Consider the following 16,659-nt stretch of genomic DNA (forward strand, 5'->3'; position numbering starts at 1 on the left):
CTGAGTACTGTCTCCACTCTTTCCTTAAATGGGATGGGATGACAATTTCACCACTTTCCTGGGCAACCTGTTCCACTGCCTGACCACTCTCATCCTATCTCTGCAACCTGGGAGAGGAGATCAACTCCCACCTCACCACAACCTTCTTACAGATAGTGATAGAGAGCAATCAGGTCTCACCTGAGCCTCCTCTGCTCCAGGCTGAACAACCCCAGTTCCTTCAGCTGCTCCCCACTGGACTTGTGCTCCGCACAGCTTCGTTGCCCTTCTCCTCGCATGCTCCAGGGCCAACATGTCTTTCTTGTAGTGAGGGGCCTGACACCAAACACAGTGTTCAAGTTGCAGTCTCACCAGAGTTATCCCATATAATTGATTTCTACTAGTGCAGAAACTCTTTCAACTCTTTTTGTAGTAATTAATAACAAAGAAAAAAAATGAAAAAACAAACAAGAACGTTTAGGTATTTTAATGCCTGCTTTATGAATCACATAGGTTTGTGAATCACAACGGCTGTGTCAGGGAGTACCTTTTATTTGGAAATCCACTGTACAGTCCCAACTTTCAGGTCCCTTTGGCTTGGTGGCGCTAAAATGCCCACCAGTCTTTCAGCAGGTGTTAAGTTGCCTGGGAGGATGTAAAATGCTTGTGATTCTGATGATCTTAAAAACATTTACACGATGTGCTGTTCTTTTTCTAGCAGCCATGTAATTTTTAAGGCAGAAAACAATAATCTTTTTAATATGTTGGTTTAATGGTGCTGGATCAAAGGAGGTAGGCGGGATGCAGCATCAGAACAGTGTAAGAGCAGCAAACGTTGCATAACAGTGTGTGTGATTTGGAAATAGTATCGTCAGTATCATCATGAAAGATATATTATTATGACAATTTGCTGTCAAGTGCAGTTGACATCTGTTAGAAACCAAATGTTTGGCTTAAATTGTTTTTGAAGACGATGTAAATATCCAATTTGCAGAAATGTGACAAAATGAACTATGCATGCAAATACAACTGTTTGCTTCTTTAGAATTTACAGTGCAAAGTTGTCTTCAAAATATTAGTTGGTGTTTAAGAATCTCTTTTGAGATAGCACAAGAGTCAGTAGCAAGCATCTTTAATTTTTTAGTCATGGTATTTGCATCCTGTGTGAAATGATGGTTTTCATGGTACACTTGGACTTTATTCCAGTGCCACAGTAATGCTTTTGTTGTTTCAGTTTAGATTCATATAAGAAGAAATTAAGCCAAATGCACTAATTTGGGATTTTCCATGCAGGCTGAAGAATAAGTGTTCATTTCCCACAAAATTTTTAATAGTGTGTATAATATTTTTAGAAAAGATTAGCGAGTTGGAAGATACAGAAGCTTTCCTTTAGGATTATCGATATAATTTGATTTGCAAATATGAAGAAATAGCAACTGCTACAGCAGGAAAAAAAGATAAATGACGGTGTGTTTGAAAGGTAATAGTATTAGGTTTCCTGCAGCAAGCGCTGACAGAAGAGTAGCACTACTGGCAATATGAATACTCTGACTTGAACTGGGTGACAAAAATGTGCACCCTCAGGGTTATTGACATTCCCAAAGTAGTCATTGCTATTGAGAATTTGTAGCAACTGCCCTTTTGAAGATTAATAATCTTGAGTAAATATATCTAAAGTAAGTGAACACTTGGTGTTTTACTTGGCGTTTTTCAGAAGAAAAAAGAAATCAGTTATTTTGCTTTGATGTGCATCCTGCCCATCTTTATGTGTATTACAACTCTTATTACGCAACCAGACATCAAAATCCAAAAAAGCGTGGGTTGGGTGGCACACAGGTAGTACAGAGTAATTGTAGCAGCAATTAGAAGTAGTAATAAGGTACTCAGAGGTACTAGAAATCATAATATAGCAGTATATATAGCATATTAAACATCAGTAATACTCTGGTAATGAAAATGCTTAGAGATTACAAACTTGCCGATCGTGTAGCAGCAGATATGCTTTATGATAAGTTGTATTTATCAGGAGTAAACTCGCAGTAGGTTATACTTACCAATACTGCATTACAGGAGGGGTCATGTACGTACATATGTACTATTACGATGGCCAGTACCCAGTGCATCAAAGGGATCCCAACAGGGGAGGCCTCGGTCATACCAATGCAGATGGCTCTATTTGAGAAAGCAGTCTCAGAAGAGACCAACCTTAAAGGGGTCTAGGGAACTGATCCCAGGAATGGGTCCACAAAGAGGACCAAAGTGGCAACTGTCGAACAAATTTATTCACTCTTTCTGAAGTTGTGTTATTTGCACTCATTTCAAGGCCAAACATAAGTGTAATTAATGCAAGTGTGAGTGAATGTCGTTTTCCATTTCCCTGTCTTTTTTTCCACTAATAGTGTTTAAGATTAGCAAAATGTGCAGGAAATTGCTTCAGGAAAGCTAGCCTTGACTTACCAATTGCATATGTAATAAGTAAATATTGTGTTTCTAGAGAAGTAAATAAGCCTTTTCTGAACTTATCCTTCCTACTCCATTCCATGTAGTGGAAAGAAAGTTTATCCTTCAAGGAATACTCATTATCTAATGGAAAAGAGAAATTATATTTTTATGCAAGTTTGTTATACTGGAACAAAATGTCATATTGCAGAACATAGAATCAAACCTTTCTTGGTTTGATTCTTGGTTTCTTACTGCTCTTCCTTGCTGGCTTAGGTTAGGGTTTATTCCTTTAAGTCTTTTTTTTTTTTTTTTTTTTTTTTTTTTTCCCCTATACATGGCTGTTAGTGCACGTGACAGGAACAGAGTTTGTCCCATAACATGTAGGTGTGATGTGGGAGCAATGTAGCTTCTTCAAAAGCAGTGCCAGAACACTGTAGAGATTTTATTCTCCCTGTCTGAAATTATCTTCTGTCTCCTAGAGGGAGTCCAATGGAGAGCCACAAAGGTGATAAGGGGCCTGGAGCATCTCCCATATCAGGAAAGGCTGAGTAACTTGGGTCTGTTCAGATCGGGGAAAAGAAGACTGAGGGGGGATCTTATTAATGTTTATAAATATCTAAAGGGAGGTGGGAGGCAAATGGATGAGACCAGGCTCTTCTCGGTGGTGAGCCTGGCCTCATCCATTTGCCTCCCACCTCCCTTTACATATTAATAAACATTAATAGGACGTGGAGGCTTGCAACTTGAATGCAGGAAGTTCCATATTAACTTTTTTATGATAATGGTGACAGAGCACTGGAACAGGCTGCCCGGAGGGGTTGTGGAGTCTCCTTCTGTGGAGGCATTCAAGACTTGTCTGGATGCCTACCTGTGTGACCTGCTATAGGGTTCCTGCTTTAGCAGAGAGGTTGGGCTTGATGATGCCTTGATGTCCCTTCCAACCCCTGCATTTCTGTGGTTCGGTACGATCCCACTTGAACCAGCACCAGCCGTCTCTCAGGACAGATGTCAAAGTGGAAAGGTAAGCTACCCTTTGTGCCCTGGAGCCATGTGAGGGTTGTCTGGAGCAGTACGTGTCGGTTTAAGAAGGCAAAGAGAAGATGACATAAATGATTTCACAGTGACTTTTCTAAGTGTTTCCAATAAGGCCAGAAACAAGTTTCTTAGCTCTTTTGTTAAGGCCAGACCATGGCAGAGCTAGTAGTTCATATCTGACACAACTTGATGGCTCTGGATGGCTGCCTGTTATAGAACGTTTCTAGCTTTAGTTGCTGAAAACGTTTTATGTGAAAATCCTAAATCAAGAGGCAGCTTCTATTAGGTAAGATTTATTCTCCATTCTTTCAGAGAGGAGAGGCAGTGCTTTAGGGGCATCTCAAATGTGGTAAAGAAAGAGCAAAAACATTTAGCATTTTTCAACTTTCATTCCAGCTGGGTGCAAAAGGAATTTCAGGGAATGCAGACAGACTCCATTCCTTGTTGCTGATTTATTTTGATTTTTAAGCTGTGCTTACCCATCTGGCCTAAGGCAGAGAACAGTGGCAACAACTGCATTTGTTACAGTGCCAACCAGTAATAAAAGATAAAGCCTTTGTTTCTCCGTTAACCCATAAGGGCTGCTGACTGCAAAACTAGATGAACACTTCTAATGAACACCCTTTAAAAGCTGAGGAAACACATCTTGAAGTGCATTTAGAAAGTGAATAACTGCTTTTGTGTTGGGCTGAATACAACACACAGCCAAGGACCCTGCACCATTCTCATGCGTGTCAGAACAGATGCGCTGTCTGTCAGAGTGCTGGCATCTGTGCCATGGAGTGTTTCTTTGGAAAGAATCAGCCCCTTGGATTGCAGCCAGGAAAATTTGGAAGCCCATGCTAGCTTAGTACTGGGGTAGTCCCCTGGGATGAATGAAAAGTTACGCAGTCACCTACTTCATGTACTTCCCTGCAGATTGTAGGTGTTGGTAACAGGGAATGTTGCTTGCATCTAAGTCAGAGGCTACAGATCTCTGCAGATCAAGACACGACCTTTTGAGCCTCCTTCTACCCCCTTTCAAATTGGGATTGTCTTTGCTTTTGTATTTGGACAGAGGTTCCTCATGGACATTTTTGCACACTTGTTTTTCCCTGTTTTGGCATCCTCTGCTTAACATGTTGAGCTCCCTGTTAGCTTCCAGAGCCAGCAGGAAAGCTGCTCTGCATTTCCTACTGACAGCAAGTAATTCCCCACAGTGCCCTCACAAGGTCTATGGATTGTCAAGTACAAAACATTGCACAGCTGAATACCATGGGGTATAGCTAACAAAAAGTTACCTCATTGCCAGCTTGAGCAGCTCTTCCACCAATGCAGCTAGTTCAGTTCTGTTTTGTAGTCAAAGGAAACTCTAGCAAAGCTGTCCCAGGAAGCAATAAAGCATTGTTGTGTTTGTGGATAGATTTAAAAACATGAAGGTTTATTGCCATTTGCTGTAAAACTCAATTTGCTTATGCAGACTTGAGCCATGAAGCCACTAACCAGGCAGAAAGCCCCGGGTAGGAATCTGGTTATCCTCACTGTGTTCTAAAAAGTAGCATTGTAGGATGGCTGCTCTTCGGGTGGGTTTTGTGTATTTTTGTAGATGGAGCATATAAAATAGTAGTAGAATGGGTAGTGGTTTTTTTAGTGGAATGGAATCATTCTACTAGTGAGTAGTAGAAACATTTTTGAGTACCCATGTCATTATAAAAAACTTTGAGGAGTAGGGGGAGACTGCAGCAGAATTTCAGTGTCTTTATTCCATACCCAGATTTATGTCATTAATCTCATAACGTAGGCAGAAGTTCTTATGATTGTGTTTTTTTTAAACTGTTGCTGTTACAAGCATTACGTGCTGTGGTGTTGATCACCAACCAGCTCTTTGCATCACAGGGGAGTTTGCAGCAGAGCTGGAGCATCTTCTGCAATGAAACACTCACCCACTTTTTTCTCAAAATATGTTTAAAGGATTAGGCAGCAGAAAAGGCCCTGGTCGCCTTCTGTCTGACCTAGGAGTGCCCAGGGTGTTCAGCCAGGATGAACAAGAAGGGATGCTGATACATGCCTCTGCCTGAGTTGTGTCTGAATGTAGATCTTTGCCTTTCAATAACGTATTCAGTGCTCTTCATTATTGGGAATACAAGGCAGCTGGAGGAAGTCCCTAGGACAGGGTTTTCACACTTGTGGCAAACACAGCTTGAAGGCAAGGCTGCACACGTTGTTGGCATCCAGTCTGTGGAAGATGCGGTTCTTTCACTATGTAGGTGATGGTTATGAAGAGAACATCACCTGGATGTTTTAAAGCCTTCATTACTTAAGTTTATTTTTTTAAGGACTGGGGTTAAAAACACTTCATAGGGCAAGTTTGGGTTTACTTAATTCTGCATTTTTAGTCATGGACACAGGATAGATAATTTCGTAATGGAATTGAGCCATGTTTACTTTGATTTCTTCTGTCATAAATAATGGATATATCTGAATTGAAATGCTGGATGTTCTGTTTTCAGACTGAAGTTTCACAATGTAGAATGTAACTCTGCTTACTTGTTGCTGTGCTACAAAATCTTTAAAGATTTCTTACTTTGGTGCCTTCTGCTCCTTTATGCTTTTGCAGTATATGTTTTCTACTCTGCTGTAGTGTGCTACTCAGATGTTTTCCTCTAAGCTGAGGCTTTATTTTCACGTGAGTGCAGGTATCTATGAGTGGAAGTACTTTTCAAAATATCAGTCCTCATATGCAGATCTTAAAATGCTACAGGCAGATTTTGGAAGGAGATAAGGATCTAATTTAGGATTCTGTTTAATGTTGTCATGAGGAAAACGGGAGTATATCTTATTTTAAATTGGCAAATAAAGTATACTGTGTTACATTGTGTCAATACTGTGTTATATTCTTCAGCACTTTTGGAATCCTTTTTTTTTTTTTTATCAATTCTACCATCAGCTCTATATATCTGGATTCATAATGTATTTCTAACAGGCCAATAAATGTTTTCTCACTGTTTTTTCACCAAGGCATTTGTTTGAAACAGTTTGGGTTTTTTTGGTTCATGTTTTTTGGGGATATATATTGGACTGCAGTGATGGGCAGTTTTGTATAACTTCCTCCAAGGAATCCCCACTACAATTTGGCTGTAGTTGGAATTTGTTGTATTCTACAAGTTCATTTTCTCTCTTGCTGTGTTAAAGTTAGAAGCTTTTCTCTTAGGCAATTTTTCTTGTTTATTTAATATCCTAAGATTTCCATAATAAGACTTCTAATTCTTTCAGAGATTTCCTGCTGTTCCCATACTTTTTTCACGTTTGGGCTATAATGAATGTGCTCTGCTATTCTTCTATGGGTTGCACAGATTCACAGGATGTAATAAGCTTTTTTTTTTTTAAAAAAAAAAAAGAACAAACAACAAAAGCAATAAAACAAAAAAATTGTTTGCAATGAGGTTGTCCCCCAGTTTGGGAATGCTCTGATGCAACCACAGTAGAACTTGCCTGGATGTTTTTGAATGCTATCTTCTATTAGTTTGCTACTTACTTGGAAATGCAAATGTTTTTGGAATAAGCTTTTGTTCTATAATTAGGCCTGGGCATCACATAATGCCTTTTTAGTTGTTTTGTGGTCTGTTGCATTGCTTTTCCATTGAAAAAGAGTGCTTTCAAAGGAAGAAGAAAAAGTTGAGAGCCTGAATAATCACAATTTTTTTTCTGCATCAAGTTGTTCAATTCAGTTCTGCTGTTAATACATATTAATATATATACATTGCTGTTTCTGTTTTCAATAAATAGAAAGTCTGGAAATATGTTTTAATTCCACAGCAGTGTGGCATACATTTAAGTTAATAAAAACAAATTCTGCTTTAATTGTAATTGCAAATTAAGTTCACTGGGCACTTGACGTGGCAAGGAAGCTTGGCCTCGGACAGAGTATTATTTGCTAGCATGTTCTCTGCAAAGTCTGCAGACCTCCCTTTCTTTGTAAGGCTGAATTTCTTCTGGATGCACCAACAGCCACCAAATCGTGTATCTAGAAACTGCTTTGGGCTCATAGAACCTGGGTGGGTGATTACTGCCCAGGCAGAAGACAAGACCTGCTCTGCAGCAAGTTCTGCGTTGCAAAAACCTTGTGAGTTTTTGGTTTCTGGAAAGTTATGGAAGTTATGGAGAACAATATCTATGCAGTTATGTGATCAAAAGTAAAATGTGAAATCTGATGTGGAAGGAAAAATCTCATTTATGTAAGGTTTTATTTACTTCTCTGCAGGGATCTACCCCTAGCAGCCCACTCCCTCCTAACTTTGCACCTGATCATCAATGTTTCTGAGACTAGAGCAACACACTAGGGATCTAAATTTAATATTAGGAGCATAATCTTATGCATATGCTTTGCAATGAAGCATGATAAAGCAGCTCATGTTCTTGGAAATAAAACTCAAAAAGAGCAATAGCATCTCAGTGCTATGTTTGTGCTAATATCTCATGTGGTTGCATTGCTAATTAGGCTACTGATGACAGGCATTTTTTAGTTAAAGTGGTTAGAGTTGTTCTTTCCTACCTCAGAAATGTACATTGTGCCCACGTGTTTTGTTTGGTGTCACCTGGGAATTTTGATGACTCAGTCAATTTCACACTGCTCAACCTCCCAGAATTCAGGCCTGTAGACCATGGGTGCATTTCTCTCCCACCTTGACCAGAAGGTCAAGTCTGGTGTGGGAGATACTGGCAAGTGAAATTCTACCAAAAAAAAAAAAAAAGTGGAAAAGTTTCTACTTTGGCAAAAGAGAACAAGCAAGACTTGGATGAGATCTTCAATAATTCTAACTGCTATTCAGTTCTTTTTTGTTGCAGTCTTTGTACCCTTTGTACTCCACATTTTTGTCTGTGTAGTCTCAGTCATTCATAGAATCGTATCTAGTTTCGACCACATCCACAAAGTCCTTGGGCATGCTGTTCCAGTGCATCACCGCACTCCGAGTGACAAACTTCCTCCTAATATCTAACCTAACCCTCCCCTGTCTCAGTTTTAAACCATTCCCCCTTGTCCTGTCACCATCCACCCTCGTAAACAGCCGTTCCTCCTCCTGTTTATACACTCCCTTCAAGTGCTGGAAGGTCGCAATGAGGTTTCCCTGGAGCCTTCTCTTCTCCATCAAGCCCAGTTCCCTCAACCTTTCCTCATAGAAAAAAACTATGAAACATAGGAGAAACTAAGAAAGGACCTTTCTCCCTTTATCTGCTGCTGATTGGAGTTATCCCTTTTGCATTTGTGGTCTGTTTATTAATTTGTTTGCGTCTGGTGAGGTGGAGCAGGAAAGATTTGCTCAGTCATATATGTGACTGAACAGATTTGCAGCACATATTCATTCCATTAAATCCTTAATTGAGTCGTAGTTCATTACCAGCTTTACAAGTGGTTCTCCAGATGTTTACCACGAGTGGTCTCCCGTCGTAACAAGTCAACATTTAAAAATACATCTGAGCTGGTAGATGAAGATTGCATTCCCATGATGTATGTTGATTTTCTGCCGACCTCTTCTTCAGCCGCAAACGATGAGGGCCAAATACAAATGAAACAACTGCAGCTGAGTTTAAAAAAGATAGGGAGCTATGCATTAATTAAAATTTCTCTTGTATTGCAGTGTTCCCACATTCCAGAGCCTTCCTGAGGAGATACTCAGTAAGCTTGCAGATGTCCTTGAAGAGGTAAGTGTGTTTAATTTTGAGAGCTAATGAGTTCAGAGTTTGTGAGTCTTTTGGTAGCAATATCCAGGCTCTTTTCCAAAAGAACAGCTTCACAATTTTACTCCCAATTATGGTTGACTAGTCCAGCATGTCAAGACTATGAGAAGAGTCGTGTGGGAAAAAATGAATTCATTTCTGAACAAGGCTTACATGTCTTTGATCGGATTTCCATCAAAACATTTGTTTCCTGCATTGTGTAAAGAGGAAACCTTCTGCCCTGGGTCACTGGTAGAGAATAGGGCACGTGGAAATACCATTTCTTTTCAGATGTGATGGGAGACTTACATTAGAAGCCAAAACCAGGCCTTAGAGTAGGTGTTATGGAAAGGCTACTCTCATTAGAATTACAGCAGAGGTGGGCAGGTATAATATATGTCAGGAATTTTGAAAGCTTGAAGTTGTGCCTTGCCTACCTGGCTGTAACTGGTATCTCATTAGTGTCAGGCTCTCTATTTAAAGTCTTGTCCTGTAAGCAAATGTGTAAATTGGATGCAAAATATGAGTTGAAGGCAGTTTGTCCATATAGTGTATTCAGATAGCTCTCCATTCTGGACCTGACAAATTGCTTGTTACTGAACACTACAGAAACTGTTAAGAAAACCCTTTAAAATGTAGCCTTGTGTGATTTAACTGTAGGAAACTTGTGTACAGCAAGGTGTTTTTTGTCATTCCTTGTTACTTTTTTTTTTTTTTTTTTTTTTTTTTTTTTTTAATACAAGCCAATCATAGGAGCCAGTCCTAATAAATGTTTATGGGAAAGTGTTTCTCTGTATTAAGTACTACCTCTGCCACTGATTCTAAGAAACAAAGCTGCTGACATTTAACTTGATTTCTAGAGCATTGGTAGGACATTGTTATTTCTTCGCCTATTTATTTAGTATACAGATGAATTCACGTTTATCATGCAACATAATTGCATATTCATAGATAATCTTTATTTCCTTTACTGCTGGAGAAGTATTCAGATTTAGAGCTGTATTGCCTCTTTATGCTGTGAAAGAAATGTGCATATCTCCAACACGCCTGATCAGAAACAGGTAGTTAATTTGCTTGGATCACATAATCAATGCTAAGCTCCTTATTGAGAGTTAACAAAAAGTTTCAAGGGAGAGTGGGCTTCAGGGGGGAATCAGAACAAATATCAGTGAATAAATTAGGCATGGAAGTAGTAATCATTTGTTGGTTGGTCCAAGACCACTCTTGTTTATTTTAAACACTAAGGGCAGCTGCTATAGCCATGTTGTAAGGTTGTTCCCAGTCCTTACTGGGTGATCTGCAGGATATGGCTCCCAAAACAAATTGCTTCCAGTTTCTGATTTGGAGTCATCCTTGTTATTCCTTGTGTTCTAATTTGACTTAATATATTTTGCATAAACTATAAAATTTTACTATTACACAGTGCGTCTTATTTAACAGTATCCAACATGCTGAAACTAGGCAGCAGTAGCTTTACTTTATCTTCTCTGTTGCTGTAACAAATGTTGAATAAAAGTGACTCATTCAGACAATTAGAAGCGGGGAAAAATCTTTCATAATGTCAATGTTTCATGCAGTTTTTCTTCTGATATACTTCTGTAAATTAACACAATGCTTCTGTCCTACATTCTTTACATGAATTCTAAAAAGTGTTAACTAAAGCCCAGAAGAAAAGAAAAACAACATGCTGTTTAATTGCCCATTATCAAAATCAAACCTGGGAATGGCATTAAGAAGACAGAAGGAAAAAGGTCAATATTTGATGATATAATTTAATTTCTGGAATTGGTGGAAATACTAACTCAAGTTGCGTAGCATAGATGACTCGAATGAGAATTAACAAAACACTGGGGAATCTCCCTTTCAATTGCAGCAGTTCTGACTTGTGTATCATCACTCACATCACTGCAATTTCTTGTGATTTATAGGCATGTGAAAGTCAAAGCACATTTATGGAGCTCAGCATTAGCAAATCCAAACTCAAGCTGCCCATTGTATTGACAAGGCCATAGCTGCTCCCACTTCTAGACTGAAGTTTCACTGGACCCAGGCTGGCACAGCTGGCACTTATCTTGTAGGTTACAACTACAGCCAAACAATAGCCAGATTTGGGCAGAGCTTCTGCAAGTGTCCAAAGCCTACCTCTGTCTCCTTCCTTACCAATTTAGTTAAATTAATGTATTTTAACGTGACATAGATGCTTGCTAATTACACAATGTATAGCTGACTCTTTATTAATGTTTTTCAAAATGTCATGTAACCACTGCAGTGATTTTTCACTGCCATGGAAAGCTGAGCAGCCCTTTCAGCAGAGACAGTGATTTAGCTTGGCTTTGATGCCATCTCTGTTGAAACAGCTCTGTTTGGCCTATGATTTTATTGCATTGTTTATCCTTGTGCTTACTGAACATAATGCATGAGTCAATAAGTAATATGTTTCTGCAGCTCAAGACTTGATGTTTATTTTGCTTGGGCTTTGGAAGTATTAAGGAGGTGGTTTGTGTAGTCACTGTGTCTGCCTGTAGGATAGTCCCCTCAAAGCACCTGTAACTGCTTGCCTAAAACAAGCTTGATATGTGGGAGGAAGCATCAGTGATACGAAGTTCCTATGAGATTGATCCAAATTATTGGATAAGTAGAGAAAACAGATTTGAATTATTATGTTTTGAATCACACAGGTGCACTTTGTGATCAGCTTCACCCTTGCTTCAAATAAACCGAGCTAGTGGCAGAGGTAGTTGTCTGGGAGAGGTGGAGAAGCAAAGGTTAATGATGTTAATGCTGTGCAGGGGATGAAGGACCAAAATTAATCATTCTGCACGACAAACAACTTTGTTATCCCTCTTTGCTGCGTACTTGAGATGTGAGATAACACTCATTACTAGTGTCTAGAAAAAGTGTACTAATGACATTTTTCTGTTATCCCCAATATCTTCCTCATTTTCCTTTCTTAGTTTTCGCTTTTTCATATTCTTCTTCAGCTGAAAAACTCCTTCTTGACCTTGTTGTGCCCTTGGCTGCTCTTTGTTCAAAATCAGTTGCTCAATGACAGTTGCCTCTGCCATGTATTCACAGTCTTGTTATCAAACAGCATTGAACTGGTAGCAGAGTAGTTTCTCTGTTGTTTTTGGTTGTTTGTTTTTGGTTGTTGTTTTTGTTGTTTTTGTAAAGCCACTTGAGCCAGTTGCCATGTTTATGTTTAAATACTGGAGTATTAATATAGTAAGAGGAGGTAAGTTGCCAGCATGTGTCTTAAACATCACTGTTTATCCCTGAACAAGTGCTGTGTGTCTCACATGTCCTGATACCTGAATCAGCAGTATAAGTATCTTTGTTCTGTTTCCTTTGGGAAACAGTACAAGAAAGACATGGAACTGTTAGAGCATGTCCAGAGGAAGACCACAAGGATGATGAGAGAGCAGGAGCATCTCTTTATGAATAAGGGTTGTGGAAGATGGGCTTGTTCAGCTTGGAGAAGGTTCCAGGGAGACGTCACTGTGGCATTCCAGTACTTGAGGGGAGCTTATAAACTGGAGGAGGGCTGATTTTTTTACACCATCTGATAATGATGGGACAAAGAAGGAACGGTTTTGAACTAAAAGAGGTGAGATTTAGATTAGATGTTAGGTGGAACTTCTTTTCTTAGAGTCTGGTGCAACCCTGGCCCAGACTGCCCAGAAGAAGCTGGGATGCTCCATCAACATTTGCAGAGAAGACCAGGCTGGATGTGGGGCCCTGGTCTGCCTGATCTGGTGGGCATCAATCAGCCCATGCAGGGGGATTGGAATTAGGTCATCTTTAAGGTCCCTTCCAAACCTAAGCTATTCTGTGATTTTTAGCAAGGGGTTATTAGGAAGATACTGAAGTTGCCATTGTATTTATTTACAGATTAACTCCGTTCATTATGTCCTTAAGAAAGGTTAAGCAGGTTGGTAGAAGCAGATTAAATTGCCAGGATCTGCACTGCCAGTGAGAGAAAGAAGGGTTTTTCTGTGGTCATAGAAAAAGAGGAAGGTCAGGGAACAAACCACCCAAGCGCAGAGCACCCGAACTCTCAGTATGTGACTCCTCACGGTAAATGTATGGGTACAACATATAGATGGCCAAACAGACTTGAGAGCAGATACTGTGAAAAAGGAATTCATGGGCAGAGACAGGGACAGCTGAGCTTGAGAAGGTGACTGACACATCTGAGGGAAGACAAGAAGTTAATCCAGCATCTTTGTTCCCATTGTGGCCAAGGGTAGGAATGAGCTAGTATTAAGCATGAGTAATACTCAGAGTCTCTGGGCTCTGACATCCCTTTCTGGTTTTTTTTTTGTTTGTTTGTTTTAGGACAAAAATTACATATTTCATTGTGTCCTGCTTTCAGCTGAGACAGCATTATATTAGCATTATAATAGCACAGCAATGTTGTGGTTGTTGCTGAGTACTGGGAATGCTCCAGGAGGAGAGGTAGAGCCTAGACAGCTGGCCTGAATTAGGCAAGGGCTTATTCCGTAGCGCTTGACAGCATGTGGGAGGCTATAGAGCTGGAATGGGGATCAGCCCCTGCTCAGGAATTGGCTGGGCAATATTGGCTGGGCAATATTGGCTGGGCAGTATACTGGTGGGTTTTTGTTTTTGTGGTTTCTTGTTTTTATTTTCCTTTTCTGTCTTAGTAAATATTTTTTGTCTCATCCCATGAGTTCTGTTTTGCTTCCAGTTCTCTCTCTCATCCCACTTGGGGGAATGAGCAAACAGCTTTGTGATGCTGAGCTTCCTGCCAGGTTAAACCACAACACATTTTCATCTTGAGGTTGGTTCCCTTTCTTGTAACCTTTTCCTCCTTCAGGTATATCCTTTGTGTCATTCAAACGTAAATTTATATCCTTGGAAGATTTATGTTGAGTATTGGTATTACAGTTAACAATACCTTATAATTAAGGTTGTTTGACCTTTTCTTTTTTGAAACCATTTCCACTAGCTTATGATTTCGATGGCTTATCCATTTATCTCAAATTATTCCTTGCAGCTGCTGGCCTACAGGTGATTTTTCTAAATTTTTTTTCCAAGTTAGGCTACTAATCTTGTTTCAAGGAGTGAGATTGCTTTGTCTGTGTGTAGGGGATGTACATGTAATCTTCCTGAGTATCTGTCCTGGGCTTCTTGATTTACATAAGGCTTTCAAGATAGGGGTAGGAATGCAGAGGGCTTGGAGAGAATAATAGGTGATCTTATGATTTAAAAGTTTTGTAGTTACAAATGCATAGAAAGGGGTTGAAATAAGGTTTCACTGACATTTCTAACTCTGGGATTTTCTAAATCCTGTGTACTTGATGTTCCTTCGCTGTTTCAGATTTAGCATGTTAATCCACATCAGATGTTATGTATGAATCTTAGCAGCAAAATATTGTTTCTTTTCACAGATAATGTCATACCTTTCTACATCAAATATATTTTTTTCCTATGTATTATGTATCCAGGGCTGTAGATACCTCTGCGATGTATGCCCTCATGCTGGAGTGTGTACTTTTAAATATGACTTAAATTCCCCCAAATCAAGGATTCCAGCCACTTAATAAGTCCTAGGCTTTGTCCTTTTACTGCCCATTTTGGGTTGGGACTGTATTTACACCCTGGGACTTTGTTCCTTATGTTCCATGTCTGTTTTTGAAACTCTCACTAGAAGTGCTATTTCAGAATCTTAATTTATTGTGTTGTGGAGTCCTAAGTGCTGGTAATATGCTTTCCATTATCCCAGGAGGCCATGGCTTGGCAACATCATTGATCCCAAAGCATGTATGGTAGTAGACAAAAGAAGCTGCCAAACTCTTTGAGCGATACAAGGGCAGAGAAATGTGTTAAATACCACGGGCTGATTATGCCAAGCCTGAACTCTGTTGGGGCAGCTCACTGCACACAGGGCATGTTCTGGGAGAGTGATCTCCAAGTGCTGAAAGCATGGATTGCAGCAGCACGTCTTAAGCCATTTAATTAATGCTGTTGTAAATTAATTTGATGAGATCTTCTTGCCACTCTCTTTTTTTCTTTTTTTCTTTTCCATTGTGGGCGCTGTGCTTTGACAGCTTCCATGCTAAGATGCCAACCATCCTTCTTTCTCCACCTTGTGAATTTAATACAGATTAAAAATTCCTATGATGCCTCCATTTAATTAATGGAGTCTGAATGCAGTCCTCTTTTTATGTAAGATCACATGGCTAACAGTCAATAGAATGGGAGAAATACACAAAGTTAATTAGCTTTCAATATAACCGGTATTTTTTCTAAATAAGACTGAGGATCATTCTTAGGTCATTGTAGCCCTCAGCTGATCTATCCTGCAGGTGACAGCTGTCTCCTGAATGTAAACCTTGATGGCAGGTTATACCTGGACCAACAGTGATCGGCAAGAAATGAATAACGCTCCGATCTGGAGGTGCAAATATGAGGGGAATTAGAAAAAAAAGCAAGGAAGAGCAAGAAGTTTGGGTTAGGAAAGATTTCTATTTTATATCTTCTGATTGAAGCTAGCGCTCTATTAGAGTGTGTTTAATGTTTACCAAAGGGGCTTTGGGATATAGTTGAAGTGCGACGTGTGGGGGAAGTTAAACAGATTCAAATTGCCATTGTTTCATATACAGAAGAATTTCAATTTCTGATAACTCTATTTCTTATTATCTCATTTGAAAAATTAATATTTATGAAAACATACTCCAGAAAATAAGCATTCTGGGTCTACTGCCAAAAAAAAAACCCACAACAGTTGGAAAAAGTCACGTGCAGCAGTACAAAAAAGTAGTCAGCTGCAATGTCTAGAGCAGTGGAATAGAATAACAGCTTCCTCTTAAGTACATGATGCTTTTTTTTTGACCTTTAAGCCTATGCACTTCTGTGCATAGGGCCTTTGATGCTGCTGTGGAGCTGATGCCTACTAGCATGGTTTGATCAGTGAAATGTGTGTACATTCAGTGTACACATGCTGTATTTTCCACTGTGAATTGCAGCTGTTCAAAGAACCCCAGCATAAAAAAAAAAAATAAAAAAAAATCAAGGAGTGCTAAGCTAATTGGAAAATAGATCATCATCTTTCCTTTTTTTGTCAGGGTGTAAAATACAGGTAAATTACCTAAATATAATTCTAGAAGATACCAGGGAGAAACAGAAAAGCAGTCATGTTTTCCTTTACCTGATGACATGACTGTACAGTGATGCTAACTTAAAAGTTGCTCTAACATTTGCATTGGGATAAAAGGTATCATTTTGATAAAAGCTTTTCTTCTGGTTTTCTGTAGCCTGTTTAAGCCTTTTAAAGGCAATGATGAATGACCTCACCCTTAATTATCAGAGGAAAGGAAATTTTTGAATATTCCCTGGTCCCTGACAATATGTCAAGAACCTTAACATCCATTTGTGCATTACAGTTACCATCCCGATTGCTGTGGTTAAAATGAAGGAGATGTTTCTTTCCATAGCAGTTAAGTCTTACATCTTCTCCCTGTTCTTGCTGAAGCATCTGCTTGCAATGGA

At 39.4% G+C, this 16,659-nt stretch overlaps 1 protein-coding gene across 2 annotated transcripts in view; it reads left to right on the top strand.

Moving 5' to 3' along the window:
* PRKG1 (protein kinase cGMP-dependent 1) overlaps positions 1-16,659 on the top strand; it is a gene marked incomplete at both ends in the record, with an annotated part of 385,856 nt that overhangs the window by 236,816 nt on the left and 132,381 nt on the right. For both annotated transcript variants that reach the window (XM_079535711.1, XM_079535712.1), the window contains one exon: positions 9,072-9,135. In XM_079535711.1, coding sequence (XP_079391837.1) covers positions 9,072-9,135 — 64 coding nt within the window. The remainder of the gene's footprint in view (positions 1-9,071; positions 9,136-16,659) is intronic.

The sequence above is a fragment of the Tetrao urogallus genome, assembly GCF_951394365.1.
Source record: "Tetrao urogallus genome assembly, chromosome: 5".
Lineage (NCBI taxonomy): Eukaryota > Metazoa > Chordata > Aves > Galliformes > Phasianidae > Tetrao > Tetrao urogallus.